The 17,807-nt window shown below is 42.0% G+C and overlaps 1 protein-coding gene across 1 annotated transcript in view; it reads left to right on the top strand.

Annotated features, from left to right (window-relative positions):
* LOC308318223 (peroxisomal carnitine O-octanoyltransferase-like) overlaps window positions 1–17,807 on the top strand; it is a 63,304-nt gene that overhangs the window by 36,214 nt on the left and 9,283 nt on the right. The window contains exon 14 of the mRNA XM_080767682.1: window positions 738–816. Within this exon, the coding sequence (XP_080623808.1) occupies window positions 738–816 (79 nt within the window). The remainder of the gene's footprint in view (window positions 1–737; window positions 817–17,807) is intronic.

The following is a 17,807-nucleotide window of genomic DNA, read 5'->3' as shown; positions in this document are numbered from 1 at the left end:
GGCCCGTTTGACTGTCAAGGGTCCAGCCTCCAGGAAGAAACCCTAAATACAAAGTTAATACACCATTGCACATATAAACGACTCCAGGGTGTCTAATAAAGTACTGGCACCTCATAGACACATCTGAAAAACGGGGTAAATTTTTTTGTGGCACCAAATGAACCCTTGTATTCGCCACGGGCTGTGAAATAGCTGATCTATTGGTAAACGTCTATGGGAAAAAAGTATCGGAAATTCTCTTCCGGGCCGCTCGTCATCATGAAAGGAGGCGGGACTGCGACGCTCTATACCCTACTACTTTATCAAGCATTTCAACATTATCATACATTCTCTAGCTCAGTGGTTCCCCAAAGTGGGGTCCGGGGACCCCTAGGGGTACTTGAGGAAGTTCAAGGGGGGACCCAGCTAAATGATAATTTGGAACCAAATGGACCCTCTAGGACCCCTTAGGGTCCATTTGGTTCCATTTGTACACTCTCAGAGTTAAATTAGCATTGATTTTACAATATAAATCCGGGGTCTCAGAGATAGAAATGCTATTAAATGGGGGACCGTAGACTAATGCATGTCGAACTGGGGGTCCTTGAAATTAAACGGGTTGAAAATCTCTGCTCGAGCCATAAAAATCTTCTCTTATTGGGGTCCCTGGCATATATTTTGGGAACCACTGCTCTAGCTTGTCACGTTGGGAACCATATGTTTTTAATCTTTTTTTTCTCTCTCTCTGTCTCTGTCAGACTGATGCCAGGAGGAAAGCGCTGCTGCTGGCCTTCAACACTCACAACAAACTGATGGCTGAAGCCCAGAATGCACAGGGTCAGTCAGTTACTGTGTGTGTTACTGTGGTGTTGACACTATAAGGGCTTCTCAGCTGCCCCTGGCAGGTAAACAAAACCTGGGGCGGCCGTGTGGCTCAGTAGGTAGAGCAGGTCGTCCAATGATCCCAGGGTCGGCGGTTCATATCCCGGGTCCTCCTGTCCTCCACATGTCAAAGTGTCCTTGGGCAAGACACCGAACCCCACCTTACCTACAATGAGTTGGTCGGTGTGAGCTCGCCACCATTGGTGTGAGAATGTGGGAAGTGAGGACGCTGGCAAAGAAGCACTTGGAAAAGCGCTATAAAAATGCAATTCATTATAAAAAAAATAATCATTCAAGTTCGGGCCAGGCGCAGTTTGCTTTCAGGTTGTGCCGGCCCGGGCAAGTGCTCGTTTGACATGACTATCTATAAACACAACACGAGATATCTGTCTGAGCACCTGGCCAGGTGGCCAGAGATAGTCGTCTGTGGAATGTAAAATAAGAGCACTGTTTACCTACAATGTGACGTTTTCACTGTTGCTTCACTTAACCCAAAGTCATATCCGTGTAAGTAGCCTTGCAGTGCCATGAGCCTATCTCCTGTAGTTTGAGGCAGCTTGATGTACAAGTACACCCCCTGATGACATGACGCTAGTATGTCGCAGGGACTTACCCCCAATCCAACCCTTGATGCTGAGTGCCAAGCAGGGAGGCACTGGGTCCCATTTTTTAACCCATTTAGGCCTGGAAAAAAAGGTCTTCTGAAAGAATATATGTTCTATTTTCAAAGATTTGTGCGGATTTAAAAAAAAAATAGCAGACCTAGAAGCTCATACGCGCGCTATGAGCTTGTAGATCTGCTATTTTTCAATAGCTAAATTGTAACACCAAAAGGGGTTCCCACCCAAAATGGGTTAAAGGCAACTGGAGATTGAACCCCAACCTCCCAGTCTCAGGGCGGACACTCTAACCACAAGGCCACTGAGCTGGTATAACATTTTGTATTGCACAGCCTCAGAAAGTAATAAAAAAAGGAGGGGAAAAAAGGGTTAAATTGAAAGGTAATAGAAATTTTACCCAACATTGTATGATGGGCAATTTACTTTTTGGGCAAATGGGCATATAACCTTTGGGCAAGTAGGACACAATCTGTACTTGCCTGATGGGCACGCTGCCTCGATCTGAGACCTTAGTGTCAACCTCTGTATACCGGGCCTGGAATAGAGCACCGAAGTCCTGACGTAACTCGCTCATCCCGACGATTCCCCTGGTTCGCGGAAGTAATTTCTCTATGGAGAATAACATGGGGTGATCTTAATATCGTCTACTATAAGCGTTGTGGTCCAAAAATAAACAAGCTGTCTCAGCGTTATTGTTAGGGACGTGTCTCTGTATCGTTTGCAACAGTCAGTCACTCATATATGATACAGTCTGCTTCTAGCGAAAATGTAACTAATTCAGCTGCAGTAACATTAGCGTTTTCTCTCAGTCAGTTGATTCTTCATATCCATATGAGTGAAACGGCCAGGGTGACATGTTTATTTTTCAAACACAGTTCTTATATGAGGCGATCTAAAATCGCCCTATGGGGATTTCAATGCAACTAAACAAATACATGAACCTGTGTACTGGCGCCCTCTACTGAAAGTGACGTCAGACTTCGGTGCTCTATAGTCATATTGTTTTACAGGCAAGCTAGGCCACTTGGCCTTTGACGTTTGCACATTGTTTCATGGCAGTGGTTTTCAACCAGTGGCCCCGGGGAACACCAGTGGTCCTTGAGAGTGTTCCAGGTGGTCCCCCAAGCTAAATGATGGAGAGTTGGTAACCAATGCTCTCGAGAGTTAAAGGCGTTTTCAGCCGTCGCATTTATTTTATATTATACATTTACGAAACCTATACACTCGAATCTGTGGCAGATTTTACACTCAATTGATAAATGAGGGCCTTGGTGTGTGCGACCCATTACCGCTATTTGTATAATAAGTTATATCGTATTTGGCCTCACAGACCCCAAACTAAATATTATGTTGTGTGGCAGTTCAGTGCAAAATATTTGACAATGCATCTCAGGCGATTTTATGGAGTAACGCAAAAGTAATGTAACGAGTAATGTAACTAGTTACTTTCTCCAGGGAGTAATAAAGTAATGTAAGGCATTACTTTTTTCAAAAGTAATATGTAATATGTAGTGCCTTACTTTTATGAGTAACGGACCCCAACTCTGATTATCATACTCTACCATACAGATTGTATAAGTTAGGCTATAATGTATTAACATACTCTACCATACAAATTGATTGGACAAAAGGACATTATATTCATACACAGTTAAGATATTACACATTGCTGTGGCATTGATGGATGACATGCCATGACATCCTTGTGTCTGTCACACTCAGTCACTCCAGCATGGTGGTGTTACGGTGACATTGGTGACCTGCTGAAATATAAAGACATCACATAATGTCAGCGACCGAATGTAAAAATCATTGCCGGTTTTTATCTTAGCCTATAGTTCAACCTAACTGTACTTACAGTAGGCCACGCATTTAAAAAAGACCTGAACGCAAGTTGTGTGAAGTTCACAAGATGGTCACATATTTCGGCAGGTCACCAATTTCACCATAACACTGAGTGAAGGAGTGTGAGTGACACTCAACTTGAGTAAGGTACAAATACCTCTAAACTGTACTGAGGTATACAGTACATACAGTACTTCAGTAAAAGTACTTATACTTTCCACCGTGGCCCACACAACTCTGATGAATTGAACATGGTGGACCCTGTTGTAAACAAGTGTCGTCCACCGTAACAGTCTCTCTATTGAGTTGTGCGTTCATGTGAAATGTACTCATTCCACACACACACACACACACACACACACACACACACACACACACACACACACAGTTTTCAGTTCATAGATTGTAGCTCTTTTCTCACAACATCGACAACACCGGTTCTTTATAAACAGGCATTTATTTCAGGCATTCTTCTCGACCCTCCATGTCATGACGTGAGAACTGTACATGTTCACACAAACAATAATAACTATAATCAACAAATTGCACAGTCGGTACATAATATTGACCAAACAAGCGCAGCTGAACGTGACCATCAAACAAAACGATACAAAACAAAACAAAGATAACTCTATAATAGAATACCTCGTTGGCCGCTTATTGTCGTGTAAAAGAGGTCCTTGATTCTTGAGTCTCTTAAAGTCTTTAGAATGTTTTATTACCTCACATGAAATCAATTATGAACCAAATATATGTATTATGTTTCAGGAAATTATCATTAATTATGCTTTATGAACTTAAGACCATGAATTGTAGCTATTTGTTATTTTATATTTGAATGACATGAAAAAGGACCTCTGCCAGGATATTGTCATCAAATGTGAAAAGAAAAAAAAACAAACAAAACAAAATTCTAAAATCTGAGTGTTGTTTGAGGGGGAAAAAAAGTGTAATATTTACAGTTACACAGAGCCATGTTTCAGCTGGTGTTTAAAACTCCTTATGGAATACTTGACAACATATTGACCACATTTATATTTTAAACTCCTCATGGAATAGCCTACTTGACCACATTCATATTTCCAATTCTGACCAAGTTTGGACGTGTAACCTGCAACCTGTTGGGGACCCCTTAGGGGTTTTCGACCCGCAGTTTGTGGACCACTGGCCTATATGGTAGCGTTGTAGTCTCAGTAATTATTCATAGTAGCTGATTTATCACATCACAACAACACTGTCTGTTAAACCTCTAAACGTGTGCGCACGCACATACACACACACACACATGCACGCACGCAGATTGTATGTATTTATTGCCACATCTGTGATGTCACAGGGGCAATCACAACACAATGGTTTAATGTAATTCCACGGCACACATAATACACACCACAACACGTGCACACGCGCGCGCACACTCACACACACACACACACACACACACACACACACACATGCACACTTTTGTGTGTGTGGTAAGCTTAGAGTCAGAGCGGCATCATTTTACTGTATTGTTGTGCTAACATAATTTTAAATGTGCAGGATGTTATTTACTGTACATAGCATGTTGTTCAGTTGTACTTACTCCATACTGTATATGTACTGCATAACAAGACATCACATCACATTTCAAGTAAGGTTGGTAATACTTCAGGCACATTTCAGAGTGGGGGGGGGGGGGGGGTGGGGTGGTTATGGGCATAAAAAAAGCACTACTCCCACGCCATTCCATCAAGGAAGAAACTGCATGGGGGGCAGTGGTGGAAAAAGTACAAAAATATTTTACTTAAGTAGAAGTACTGATTCTCTACTTGAAAATTACTTAAGTAAAAGTACAAAGTGCCCATTAAGAAAGTTACTTAAGTAAAAGTATAAAAGTACCTCAAATAAAATGTACTTAAGTACAAAAATTTACCCGGCGTAAAATGTACTTAAGTATAAAAGTAAAAATTACAAAGTACAAGTACAAAGTACAAAATACAAAATTATTTTCAAAATGAATACAAAGAAATGAATTTCCAAAATTGTCATCCTGTCAAAAGTGGCTTTACTCCAAAAAATTAAATAGCATACAAATACTGAAAATACAGAACCCCCAACAGCATACATCGTGTTGGGAAAGTTCTTTTTTTTTAGGAACTATAGTTCAGTTCACAGTTGTTGATTTTTAAAATGAACTAGTTCCGTTCATAGTTCATCATTCCAACTAAAGTTCATCGTTTGAAAAATGAACTATTATAGTTCTTTTCCGTTCTTTTTTTGCTTTAATTTTTATATATTTTTTACATTTTACAAAAATTGCTCTTTTGCAATGTGAAATGCCACCGAATTATTTTTCCTTCTCTATATGGGCTTTTGCATGCTTTTATTGTGAAGGCAAAAGTTTCTGAACGTTCTCAGAGCCTGCATCTCCGCATGCTGGGGTTGGCTGATCTACAAGCTCACAACGTGTCCGGACGCGACGAGTTGTGAGCTTGTATATCAGCTATTTTCAGCACGGAACACTTTGTACGGCGAAGAATAAATTAGGCATCACTGAGCTTTATTCACTGTGGAAGAGAGATGTCTTTTGTTGGCCGTTCGTGGCGATATTATGGACACGTACCTCCTCGAAGCGATAATAACCAACTAAGCTATTGGAAGCTATTTTTCGTGGCACATTATGCGTGTACAACAACAAGTTCCCTCAGTGTTTGTGTTGGAGTTGGGACAGTGTCTGCTGTCTGTCAGCGTGCATGATCATGCAGTAGCTAGATGCGCGCTCCAGTGACGGCTGAGAAAGATTAGTTCATTTGTGTCGGATAGGGACTTATTGGTTGGTTTTCCGCAAAATATTAAGGCATGGGCGTAAGGCATAAGGCAAGGACAAAAATAAAAAATCCTTCTGCTAAGACTGTGTCTCGGACCGGTCATCCATGTTGAATGCGTGTGACAAAACACAGTGTGTGCGTCTTGCCGTCTTCAAAGCAGGCCAGGCAGCAGAACACAACTCCGCCCCCCTATTATCTGAGAGTTGAGCAGCCCTGTTCAATTCTCAACTGCGCATTCCTCCAGTAAGACAAATATAAGATTTTATTATTTAATTTGTAGCGAGTAACGAGGTGTCCGATTTTAAATATAGCGCATTAAAAGTACGATTTTTTCCTTGTAAATGTAACGAAGTAAAAGTAAAAATACAGCAAAAGAAAAGTAGTCAATAAAAGTACAAATTCTCCAAACTTGTACTTAAGTACAGTAACGAAGTAATTGTACTTCGTTATTTTCCACCACTGATGGGGGGGAGGGGAAAAAAGATAGCCCAAAAGGGGGGAGGGGGGGATTTAAACAGAGCGGGGGGAGGGGGTGGGATGGGATGCGGGTGTGTGTGTGTGTGTGGGAGTTTATGTGACATATTAGTCCATGAGTGAGAGTTAGCCTGGAGAGTTCTTGCAAGGTTACAGTTCTCGTGGTGGAAGATATAGACAGATTGCTGTAGAGAGAGAGACGTCCTCGCTCGTGCCAGTCCAGAGTCACAACAACAGGTGTGTGTGTGGGGGGGGGGGGGGGGGGGGTGGAGGAGCTCTCCCTCAGCACTGTCTTTTCTCTTCTGGGGGACAATGTTGCAGAGGGGGGGAGGGGGGGGGGGGTCGAATCAGATCCCATATGCAATTCTTGTTTTGAGCGAGGAAATGTAATGGCTCACTGGTCTCTTTTGTCTCTGGCCCTCAACAAACCTTGCAGGGCATTGAGTCTCTTCGTGTTGTTTTCCGATCTTCCGTTCTTGAGCGGCGAGTCCCCCCCCCCCCAGGATGGTGTCCTGCACCCTCCATTCAGCTCTGCGATCGCTCCAGTCTGAGCTCCGATCGCTCCAGTCTGAGCTCCGATCGCTCCAGTCTGAGCTCCGATCGCCCCGGTCCGAGCTCCTATACTGCTCTGCTCAGGTCAATATTTGCCGCAAAACCTGTCAGTCAGTCCGTCACGCCTCAATTGTGACACGCTCCATACATGGACAATACAGAATTAATTCCATATGTTAATCTGACCTCATCAAACCCTGTACACTCAAGTAGCTAGGTGTTTACAGTTTCAGAGCAGTGCTCATTGGGTCAGTAGCTAGGTGTTTATAGTTCTAGAGCAGTGCTCATTGGGTCAGTAGCTAGGTGTTTATAGTACTAGAGCAGTGCTCATTGGGTCAGTAGCTAGGTGTTTATAGTTCTAGAGCAGTGCTCATTGGGCCAGTAGCTAGGTGTTTATAGTTCTAGAGCAGTGCTCATTGGGCCAGTAGCTATAGGTGTTTATAGTACTAGATCAGTGCTCATTGGGTCAGTAGCTAGGTGTTTATAGTACTAGAGCAGTGCTCATTGGGTCAGTAGCTAGGTGTTTATAGTACTAGAGCAGTGCTCATTGGGTCAGTAGCTAGGTGTTTACAGTACTAGAGCAGTGCTCATTGGGTCAGTAGCTAGGTGTTTATAGTTCTAGAGCAGTGCTCATTGGGTCAGTAGCTAGGTGTTTATAGTACTAGAGCAGTGCTCATTGGGTCAGTAGCTAGGTGTTTATAGTTCTAGAGCAGTGCTCATTGGGTCAGTAGCTAGGTGTTTATAGTACTAGAGCAGTGCTCATTGGGTCAGTAGCTAGGTGTTTATAGTACTAGAGCAGTGCTCATTGGGTCAGTAGCTAGGTGTTTATAGTACTAGAGCAGTGCTCATTGGGTCAGTAGCTAGGTGTTTATAGTTCTAGAGCAGTGCTCATTGGGTCAGTAGCTAGGCCAGTGAAATGCATGACCCACCACAGTTACAGTATGTCCAAGTCAGTTCTTTGTCACGCATGCCCAAAAAAGGAGTCTAGATGCAGATGTCAGAATGATGTCAGAACAGAACAGCCTCATATGGAGATCAGGTCTATAGAAGCCCGGGCAGAGAGGGCTTTTTGTGGCGGTTCTGGACAACCGTGGGTCCGACCGACTCAGCACCGGGCACTGCACTCCCTGTGGGGGTGTGGAACGTGTCCAATTAGAAGTTGTCTCTCACAGAGAGACTTGGTGGATGTATAGTTAGATGTGTCTTAACAGTGTCTTCATTTATCTCGCTAAACTGTTACGTGCTCCTATAGAGCGTCTCAGTCCCGCCCCCGACGAGTGGCCCGGAAGACAATTCCCCATAATCTTTTCCCATAGTCGTTTCAGAAAGTATTTATTTAAAGACTCGGACAAAGAGAACTCGGATGATGACAATAAACACATTTTTGTTGTTCTTTCTAATTATTTGTTCAATCCCCCAAAAAAATGTTTATTGTCATGATTTGCCATGATCCGAGTTGTCTTGGTCCGAGTCTTACAGGTCTTTAAATAAATACTTTATGAAACGTCTATGAGGAAAATTAATGGGGAATTCTATTCCAGGCGGCTCGTGGTCATGAAAGGGGGCGGGGACTGTGACGCTCTATATCACAAGGTGTGTTATTGCCTTCCAAAGAGGATTTCATGTAATAGGCTGAAATTAACACACAATAATAATAATAATAATAAAACTTTATTTGTATAGCACCTTTCATGACTCAGCTCAAAGTGCTTTACAGAGCAATGGAGAAAAAAAAAGAAAAGCAAGGCAACGACATTAAAAAACAAGTAGTAATGCAATACAGTGAGGACATGAATAACAAAAAATAAAAGATCAATTAAAAGCAATGTTGTAGAAGTGGGTCTGGAGCTGTGCTTTAAAAATGTCTACAGAGGCTGCCTGACAAAGGTACAGTGGGAGCTTGTTCCATGCCGTCGGCCCATAGAAGCAAAAAGCTGCTTCCCCGTGTTTTTTAGTTGCCATTTTTTAAGGCAAAGCGAGCAGGCCAGCAGTGGAAGACCTTAGGGGACATATTTAGGCAGGCATATCATGTAGGTAGGAAGGTGCGAGACCATTGAGAGCTTTATACACAAATAAAATAATTTTAAAATCAATCCTAAAAACAACCGGAAGCCAGTGCAGTGAAGCCAAAACTGGAGTTATATGTTCTCTCATCTTAGTTCTAGTTCAAACTCTGGCTGCTGTATTTTGGACAAGTTGTAATCTGTCAGTTGTTTTCTTAGGCAGTCCTACACATGAAAAAGCTACCTTTATTTGTGATTGCAAAACAATTATTTATGGTAAGTTTACTTTAAATTAATCAACACATTAAACCAAAAAATCATCATACATCATCATAACTAGAACTGCACTCTGCCGAGTGCATACTTGCTTGTTGTACACTAGTAGGCCATGAATGGCCAACTAGTGCGCAAGCAGAGCGCGCAAGTACTTTCGACCGCTGCAAACTGTCAAATCTCAGTATCTCTGTGAAGAAACGTTTGAAATGTATAATTATTAGGTGTAACTATTTGCTACCTACCTACTTTATGCATATAAACACCTAGTATTATTAAGTATGGTTCAAGTTTCTATCTATACAAGAAATACAGTTTTATCGATGTAGATATATTCTGGATCCCTTTTTAGTTTTTTTAAGAAAAATAAATCATTGATATGTGATGAAAAAAAAGGTATATAAACTGAATTAAAATATGTTATACAGTATAATTATTCTGTAAACTGTGGAATCTCAGTATCTCTGTGTCATCATTGAGAGCTAGTCATACATATACACACCATGTACTCTGGTCCCAGAAAATCAGGCACAATTTTCTATTTTATTTTACTGATTATGTAGTATACGTATGACTAGCTCTAAATGATGACGTAAGACATATGGTCATTTATGTAATCTGGTCCCAGCAAACCAGGCACCTATATGCTGTTTTGTTTTGCATACATATCAAATGGTGGGTTGGCTGTCACGGTGAACGAAGACCAGGCGAAATTATTACTTGCACGCTCTGCTTGCGCAAGTAACAAGTAATAATAATATATACAATGTGCACTTTTCTAGGTACCCAAAGTCGCTTTACAGAACAGAAGTAAAACAGTTTTATTAGAAAACTAGTTAAAAGTTTAAAAACTAGAAAACAAAATTAAAAGTGGACAAACAAGAAGTGTGTGTGTGTGTGTGTGTGTTGGGGGGGGGGGGGGGGGGTGGTATGAAGGTAAAGCCAGTCTGAAAAGGTGGGGTTTGAGTGTGCTTTTGAACAAGTCAAAGGTGGGGGCAGCTCTGATGTGAGTTGGAAGTGAGTTCCATAGAGAAGGGGCGTGGTGCGAAGGCCCTGTCTCCCCAAGTTTGTTTGTTGGACTTGTGGAGTTCCAGTTGGTTGGCAGTGCTTGACCTGAGGGAGCGGGAGGGGACATGGTGGTTGATGAGTTCAGAGAGGTATAGGGGTGCCTGGTTGTTGAGGGCTTTGTAGGTGATGGTGAGTATTTTGTAGTCAATTCGGAACTTGAATGGGAGTCAGTGGAGTTTACGGAGGACGGGTGTGATGTGGCCCCTGGACCGGATTGTGGTGAGGAGGCAGAGTTTTGAACGTACTGTAGTTTTTTGAGAACCTTGGTGGTGACGCCGTACAGGAGGCTATTGCAGTAGTCGAGTCTGGATATGATGAAGGGATGGATGAGTGTCTCAGCGGCAGTGTGTGATAGCATGGGACGAACATGGGGTTGGAAGGGCTGGAAGGAGAGGGTGGGGTCAAGAATGACATGGTTGACACCTAGGTTGCGGACTCGGGTGGAGGGGGTAACAGTCATACATCATCACGTCCAATCACAATCTGCGTCCTCACTTAATGTCTTCAATGTTTGTGTTTAAACAAACCCTCAAAGCTGGGCATAGGAGGGGCTGGCACCTCTCAAACATCATACTGATGTGAATTGAGGGGCGCTCTTATCATCTTGTTTACACAAAACATATTGCATATTCACTAAAGGCGGCGATCCGAGCACTCAAAAAGTAAAAAATGAGTAGATAAAAATAGATTAAATGATTTATAAAAGTTAAAATAAGCCGAGTATGACTCCAACAGAGTCTTCATCAGGGCAAGTATGATCATAGTATTCCAGTCCCACTGATACAACTTTACATTATTATTATTTGCATCTCCATCGAGCACTTGGTTGATTTATTTTGTCATATTGCATATTCAGTTCAGTTCAAATGTATCTCGCATATGTGTACAAACATGTGAACTTCTACATCATTGGAGCGATGAAAGCTTTTTCACACACATCACAATGAAAGGGGTTCTCTGTGAATTCTCTGGTGTCGTGTAAGGTTGGACTTGCGTGAGAAGTGTTGTCCACACTGATCACATCCATATGGTTTCTCTCCAGTGTGAATTCTCTGATGCCTTTTAAGACAGGACATTTCAAAGAAGTGTTGTCCGCACTGATCACACCCGTAGGGTTTCTCTCCAGTATGAATTCTCTGGTGCTTTTTAAGCGTCGACATTTCAGAGAAGTGTTGTCCACACTGATCACATCCATAGGGTTTTTCTCCAGTGTGCATTCTCTGATGCTTTTTAAGGCTGGACATGCGGGATAAGTGTCGTCCACACTGATCACACCCATAGGGTTTCTCTCCAGTGTGAATTCTCTGATGCTTTTTAAGGCTGGATATTTCACAGAAGTGTTGTCCACACTGATCACATCCATAGGGTTTTTCTCCAGTGTGAATTCTCTGGTGATTTTTAAGTTTGGACATTTCATAGAAGTGTTGTCCACACTGATCACACCCATAGGGTTTCTCTCCAGTGTGAATTCTCTGGTGTATTTTAAGGTGTTCCATTCTAGAGAAATGTTGTCCACACTGATCACACCCATAGGGTTTCTCTCCAGTGTGAATTCTCTGGTGCTTTTTAAGGTTGGACATGTGAGAGAAGTGTTGTCCACACTGATCACATCCATAGGGTTTTTCTCCAGTGTGAATTCTCTGATGGCTTTTAAGGCTGTTCGTCTGAGAGAATTGTTGTCCACACTGATCACATCCATAGGGTTTCTCTCCAGTGTGAATTCTCTGATGCTTTTTAAGGCTGGACATTTCACAGAAGTGTTGTCCACACTGATCACATCCATAGGGTTTTTCTCCAGTGTGAATTCTCTGGTGATTTTTAAGTTTGGACATTTCATAGAAGTGTTGTCCACACTGATCACACCCATAGGGTTTCTCTCCAGTGTGAATTCTCTGGTGTATTTTAAGGTGTTCCATTCTAGAGAAGTGTTGTCCACACTGATCACATCCATAGGGTTTGTCTCCGGTATGGATTCTTTTGTGGATTTTAAGGCTTGTAATTTGAGAGAAGTGTTGTCCACACAGATCGCATCCATAGGGTTTCTCTCCAGTGTGAATTCTCTGGTGCGTTTTAAGGCTGGACATGTGAGAGAAGCGTTGTCCACACCGATCACATCCATAGGGTTTCTCTCCAGTGTGAATTCTCTGGTGCGTTTTAAGGCTGGACATGTCAGAGAAGTGTTGTCCACACTGATCACATCCATTGGGTTTCTCTCCAGTGTGAATTATCTGGTGTTTTTTAAGGTGGGACCTTTGAGAGAAGTGTTGTCCACACTGATCACATCCATAGGGTTTCTCTCCAGTGTGAATTCTCTGGTGGCTTTTAAGGCTGGAGATTTGAGAGAAATGTTTTCCACACTGGTCACATCCATAGGGTTTCTCTCCAGTGTGAATTCTCTGGTGGCGTTTAAGGCTGGACATTTGAGAGAAATGTTGTCCACACTGATCACATCCATAGGGTTTCTCTCCTGTGTGAATTCTCTGGTGCGTTTTAAGGCTGGACATGTCAGAGAAGTGTTGTCCACACTGATCACATCCATTGGGTTTCTCTCCAGTGTGAATTATCTGGTGTTTTTTAAGGTGGGACCTTTGAGAGAAGTGTTGTCCACACTGATCACATCCATAGGGTTTCTCTCCAGTGTGAATTCTCTGGTGGCTTTTAAGGCTGGAGATTTGAGAGAAATGTTTTCCACACTGGTCACATCCATAGGGTTTCTCTCCAGTGTGAACTCTCTGGTGCGTTTTAAGGCTGGACATGTCAGAGAAGTGTTGTCCACACTGATCACATCCATTGGGTTTCTCTCCAGTGTGAATTATCTGGTGTTTTTTAAGGTGGGACCTTTGTGAGAAGTGTTTTCCACACTGGTCACATCCATATGGTTTCTCTCCAGTGTGAATTCTCTGGTGGCTTTTAAAGTGGGACATTTGAGAGAAGTGTTGTCCACACTGATCACATCCATAGGGTTTCTCTCCAGTGTGAATTATCTTGTGGCTTTTATGGATTTCCATTCTAGCGAAGTGTTGTCCACACTGATCACATCCATAGGGTTTCTCTCCTGTGTGAATTCTCTGGTGTCTTTTAAAGAGGGACATTCTAGAGAAGTGTTGTCCACACTGATCACATCCATAGGGTTTCTCTCCAGTGTGACTTCTCTGGTGTCTTTTAAGACCAGACATGGCATGGTAACGTTGTCCACACTGGTCACAGCTGTGCTGTTTTGGTTTAGCCAAGCTTCTTAGTTCATTTACTGTTGGTAAGACAGGGAGGCCAGACTGATGATGCAACACTGGATTGGAAACAAAGATAAAGGGAAAACAACTATTGAGAGGTTGAAAGAAATCCACTTTGTGGCTATTTCCCCAATTAATGCCCCGCAAATGAATTCCAAATTTGTTGTGCATTTTAAGAAAGAAATAAACAATTTTTCTGCGCATTTTAAGAAATTACTAGACAAGTGTAACCTGGCTCCAGCCCTGAATCGCTAGCCACGCATATTAAGAAAATATGTTCTGGAGATTCAGGTCTGGAGTCTCTGACTACGGCGGCGCTAGTGTTGTTCGGAAATCCGATCGCAGCAGCTGATTCACCATCACTCCCGTCACTCGACAGCGTCAGACAACAAACATGGCTGCCCCCACTGCGGTGACTCACGACTGTATCAATCTGGCTATTTCTTTACAGAAACTACAGGTTTTATAAACATCATCATCCGACATATTTTACCGCTTTTGTTCACATGCTAGTAGCGCTCGTTGGCTGTGTTTGTTTGGTTAGCAAACGGGTTAGCCATAGCCTCATGATTGACAACAACGTCATCTGCTTTCTTACTATTCTGATTGGTTGGTATGAACCAATCACCGAAGACTGGCGCTTTGAAAACGCCCATGCCATAAACTGCTGCCGTGGGGAGGGCTTTCAGTCTGAATTTTTTTTTTTTTGTTGTTGAAGTAAAACAAAATGAAAATTAAGACTGAGTGTCAGACAAATGGGGTCAAGTAGCTAAATATCAATGACAAAAAACTAACATATAATTACATAATTTTATTATGAGCCTAAGCTATATTTTCTATTATAATTTCTTCACATAATTATAATTATAAATGCAATTATAATAATAACTAGAACTGCACTCTGCCGAGTGCATACTTGCTTGTTGCACACTAGTAGGCCATAAATGGCCTACTAGTGCGCAAGCAGAGCGCGCAAGTACTTTCGACCGCTACAAACCGCTACAAACTGTCAAATCTCAGTTTCTGCCTCTATGTATATGTCATTTGTAAGTTGATTAGCGGTATACTGTGGTTACTTTGCGCCCTATGCACCGTCCCAGCCTTTCCGATGCGTATGCACCTTCCCAGAGTATGTAGTTGTAATTTTCTTTCAAATGGTTACTTGGTGGTTACTTGGTGCCAAAAAGTGACAGCCGTCTTTTTCAACCGTTTTTATGTGTATGCAAATCTGTGCCTGGTTTGCTGGGACCAGATTACACATTACGTCATCGTCGAGAGCTGGGACCAGAGTACATGGTGTGTATATGTATGACTAGCTCTCAGTGATGACGTAAGAGAAATGGTCATCTGTGTAATCTGTCTCAGCAGACCAGGCACAGATTTACAAATTACAATTTTCAAATTACAACTACATATAGAGTATGTAGTTGTAATTTGATTAGCAGTATACTGTGGTTACTTGGTTCCAAAAAGTGACAGCCGTTTTTTTCAACTGTTTTTATGTGTATGCAAATCTGTGCCTGGTTTGCTGGGACCAGATACCACATTACGTCATCGTTGAGAGCTGGGACCAGAGTACATGGTGTGTATATGTATGACTAGCTCTCAGTGATGACGTAATGTTTGAGCCACAAACACATTGCTCTCTCTCTCTCTCTCTCTCTCTCGCTTCTCCTTTTGTATAAATTAAATAGGCCTATTCATGATTCTGCTTATAGAGAAGTAGCCTATGTTAGTTTGTTTTATGGACTTGAGAGCTACTTTCAAAACGACCAGCTCAACATACCCACCAAATAAAACTATCATCCCATTGCTGAAAATAGTGACAAAATGTAATTGAGGGGCCTTTCATATAGGCTACATATAAGACAAACGCACATGGAATGGGAAATAGAGGGGGGAAAATGCAAATCGTAGGCTTTTATTTTTGTTGGTATTTCACTTTGCTACTGATTGTAAGCAACAACAAGTATTGCATTGTGTGTTTGAGCTGACAGGCCCTTTTTGATGTCAATCACTCAAGTCATTTCAGGTCATCTAAAGCGGAAGATGCAAAAATCGTTTTTTATATTAAAATTATATATATTTTTACTGCCATGTCATGTGGTCTACCTGCAAAGCCTTCGTAGATCGTGATCTACCATTTGGGCACCACTTAACGTCAGATCAGGGGTTTTTGTCGGCCAGCGCCAACAATGCTCCCCGAAAGCATAATCGCAGCAAATACCGGGCAGTGTGTATGAGCCTTAACATGTTGACTACACTACACTACACATAATAACTAATAACCCGTTTTCAGCTTAAAGCAATTATATTTCATTGAAGCAACTCCTTAGCATTGTTTTCATACCATGGATGTGATAAGAAAATATCAAACATAAGGGAAATATTAAATAGTATCGGGTGTACCAGTTTGGGCTTTTCTTTTTTTTCAATGGGGCAATACATTGATTAAACAAACGTTTGATTGATTGAGTTGTACAATGTTATACAACCCTAAACTACTTTTAGAATACACTACACAATACAATACAATTTCAGAACATATAATATTGGCCAATATGTCAAATATGTAAATATTACATATCGCATTGAATGGAAGCGGACCATTTGTAACACATGTTACAAATGACCCGCTTTTGCAAGTTTTCTTTGCAGTTGCTTACAGACCAGAATGAACGTGAATTCCGTCTAAACACGATGCAAACTAATGAAGAACATAAGCATGAACACATCCATGTGGATTTTTATTCACCAACACCAAAGACAAAAATTGTAGCACATATACTCCAGGTGTAAAATTATACGCATTTTGAAGGTAAACACTTCAAACTTCCTGGGCACGTAGAGTACGTTGCTGTACACATACTGACGCGATGGCGTCATGGTGGCGTTGACCAATCAAGATATAACGTCCATGTTACAACCGTGAAGCGTTACAACCTTGGCGGCTCTCCCCTACATTTGTTACTAACATTAGGTTGTGGCGAAGTAGAAACGTGGCCAGCAGATACTGTGTTTTGGACAAACAGGCTAGGTATTGGTGTTGATTTGGGTCAACTGGACAAACAGCGTGGTGTTGTTTTGTGTCTGTGTTTGTGTTGGAGCGCCTCAGTGTGGCCGTACAGGTCATGTGCAACCTCTTCCACAGAGAGATGGAGACACTAAATCTCAGCTGGACAAACATGTTTGCATGCATGCATCGCTGCCTTGCATGCTGTGTGCTACTGTTGAGTCTGTCACTTACTTTGACTGATTCATGGCATTGTCTTTCTGTTAAAATCCAACTATGTTAATTTAAGAAATCTGGGCATATAGGTCATTGTTTATTCACTGTGCACACGTGTAGCCTATTGTATGTCAGACTGTATGTCTGTCCCACAGTCACAATCCTTTAGTAATTAGGCTGTGGAAATATTCAGGACAAAACAATGGTACATTTCCAATAACCCATCCGTTACTACATGTGGAGTCAACTCCCGGCATTTCTTTCTTCCCATAGTGCGGGACGAAGTAGCTCTGGGATGAGTGCGCGCGAAGCGCGCACAAAATTCTAGTATGTATATATACATATATACTATGTATATATGTATATGTAATTTGTAAGTTGATTAGCGGTATACTGTGGTTACTTTGTGCCGTACGCAGTCCCAGCCAACCCGCCACTTTTGATGCGTATGCACTGTCCCAGCAAACTGTGCCTGATACGGCAGTGGTGCCAGATTACATACGTGTATACACAGGAGCATTACCTTTAATCCTCCCAACACTAAAACATATCGTCATTACGTCACCATCGAAAACCAATTACACTCTGGCATTCGGTCCTTTAATCCACATATTTCTTACGTCATCATTGAGAGCTAGTTATACATATACACACCATGCAATCTGGTCCCAGCAAATCAGGCACAATTTGCTGGGACAGTGCATACGCATAAAAAGTGGCGGGTTGGCTGGGACGGTGCATACGAGCCGGGCAAAACTATTACTAGTAATAATTAATGACCTAAGCTATGTTCAAGTGTGGTTAAAGGACCAATTCAACACTTTTCAATTTATCTTCATATA

The sequence above is a fragment of the Protomyctophum bolini genome (genome assembly GCF_963924005.1).
Source record: "Protomyctophum bolini genome assembly, chromosome: 7".
Classification (NCBI taxonomy): Eukaryota; Metazoa; Chordata; class Actinopteri; order Myctophiformes; family Myctophidae; genus Protomyctophum; species Protomyctophum bolini.
Note: the sequence above shows the minus strand (reverse complement) of the source record. Positions and strands in the feature narration are given on the sequence as shown.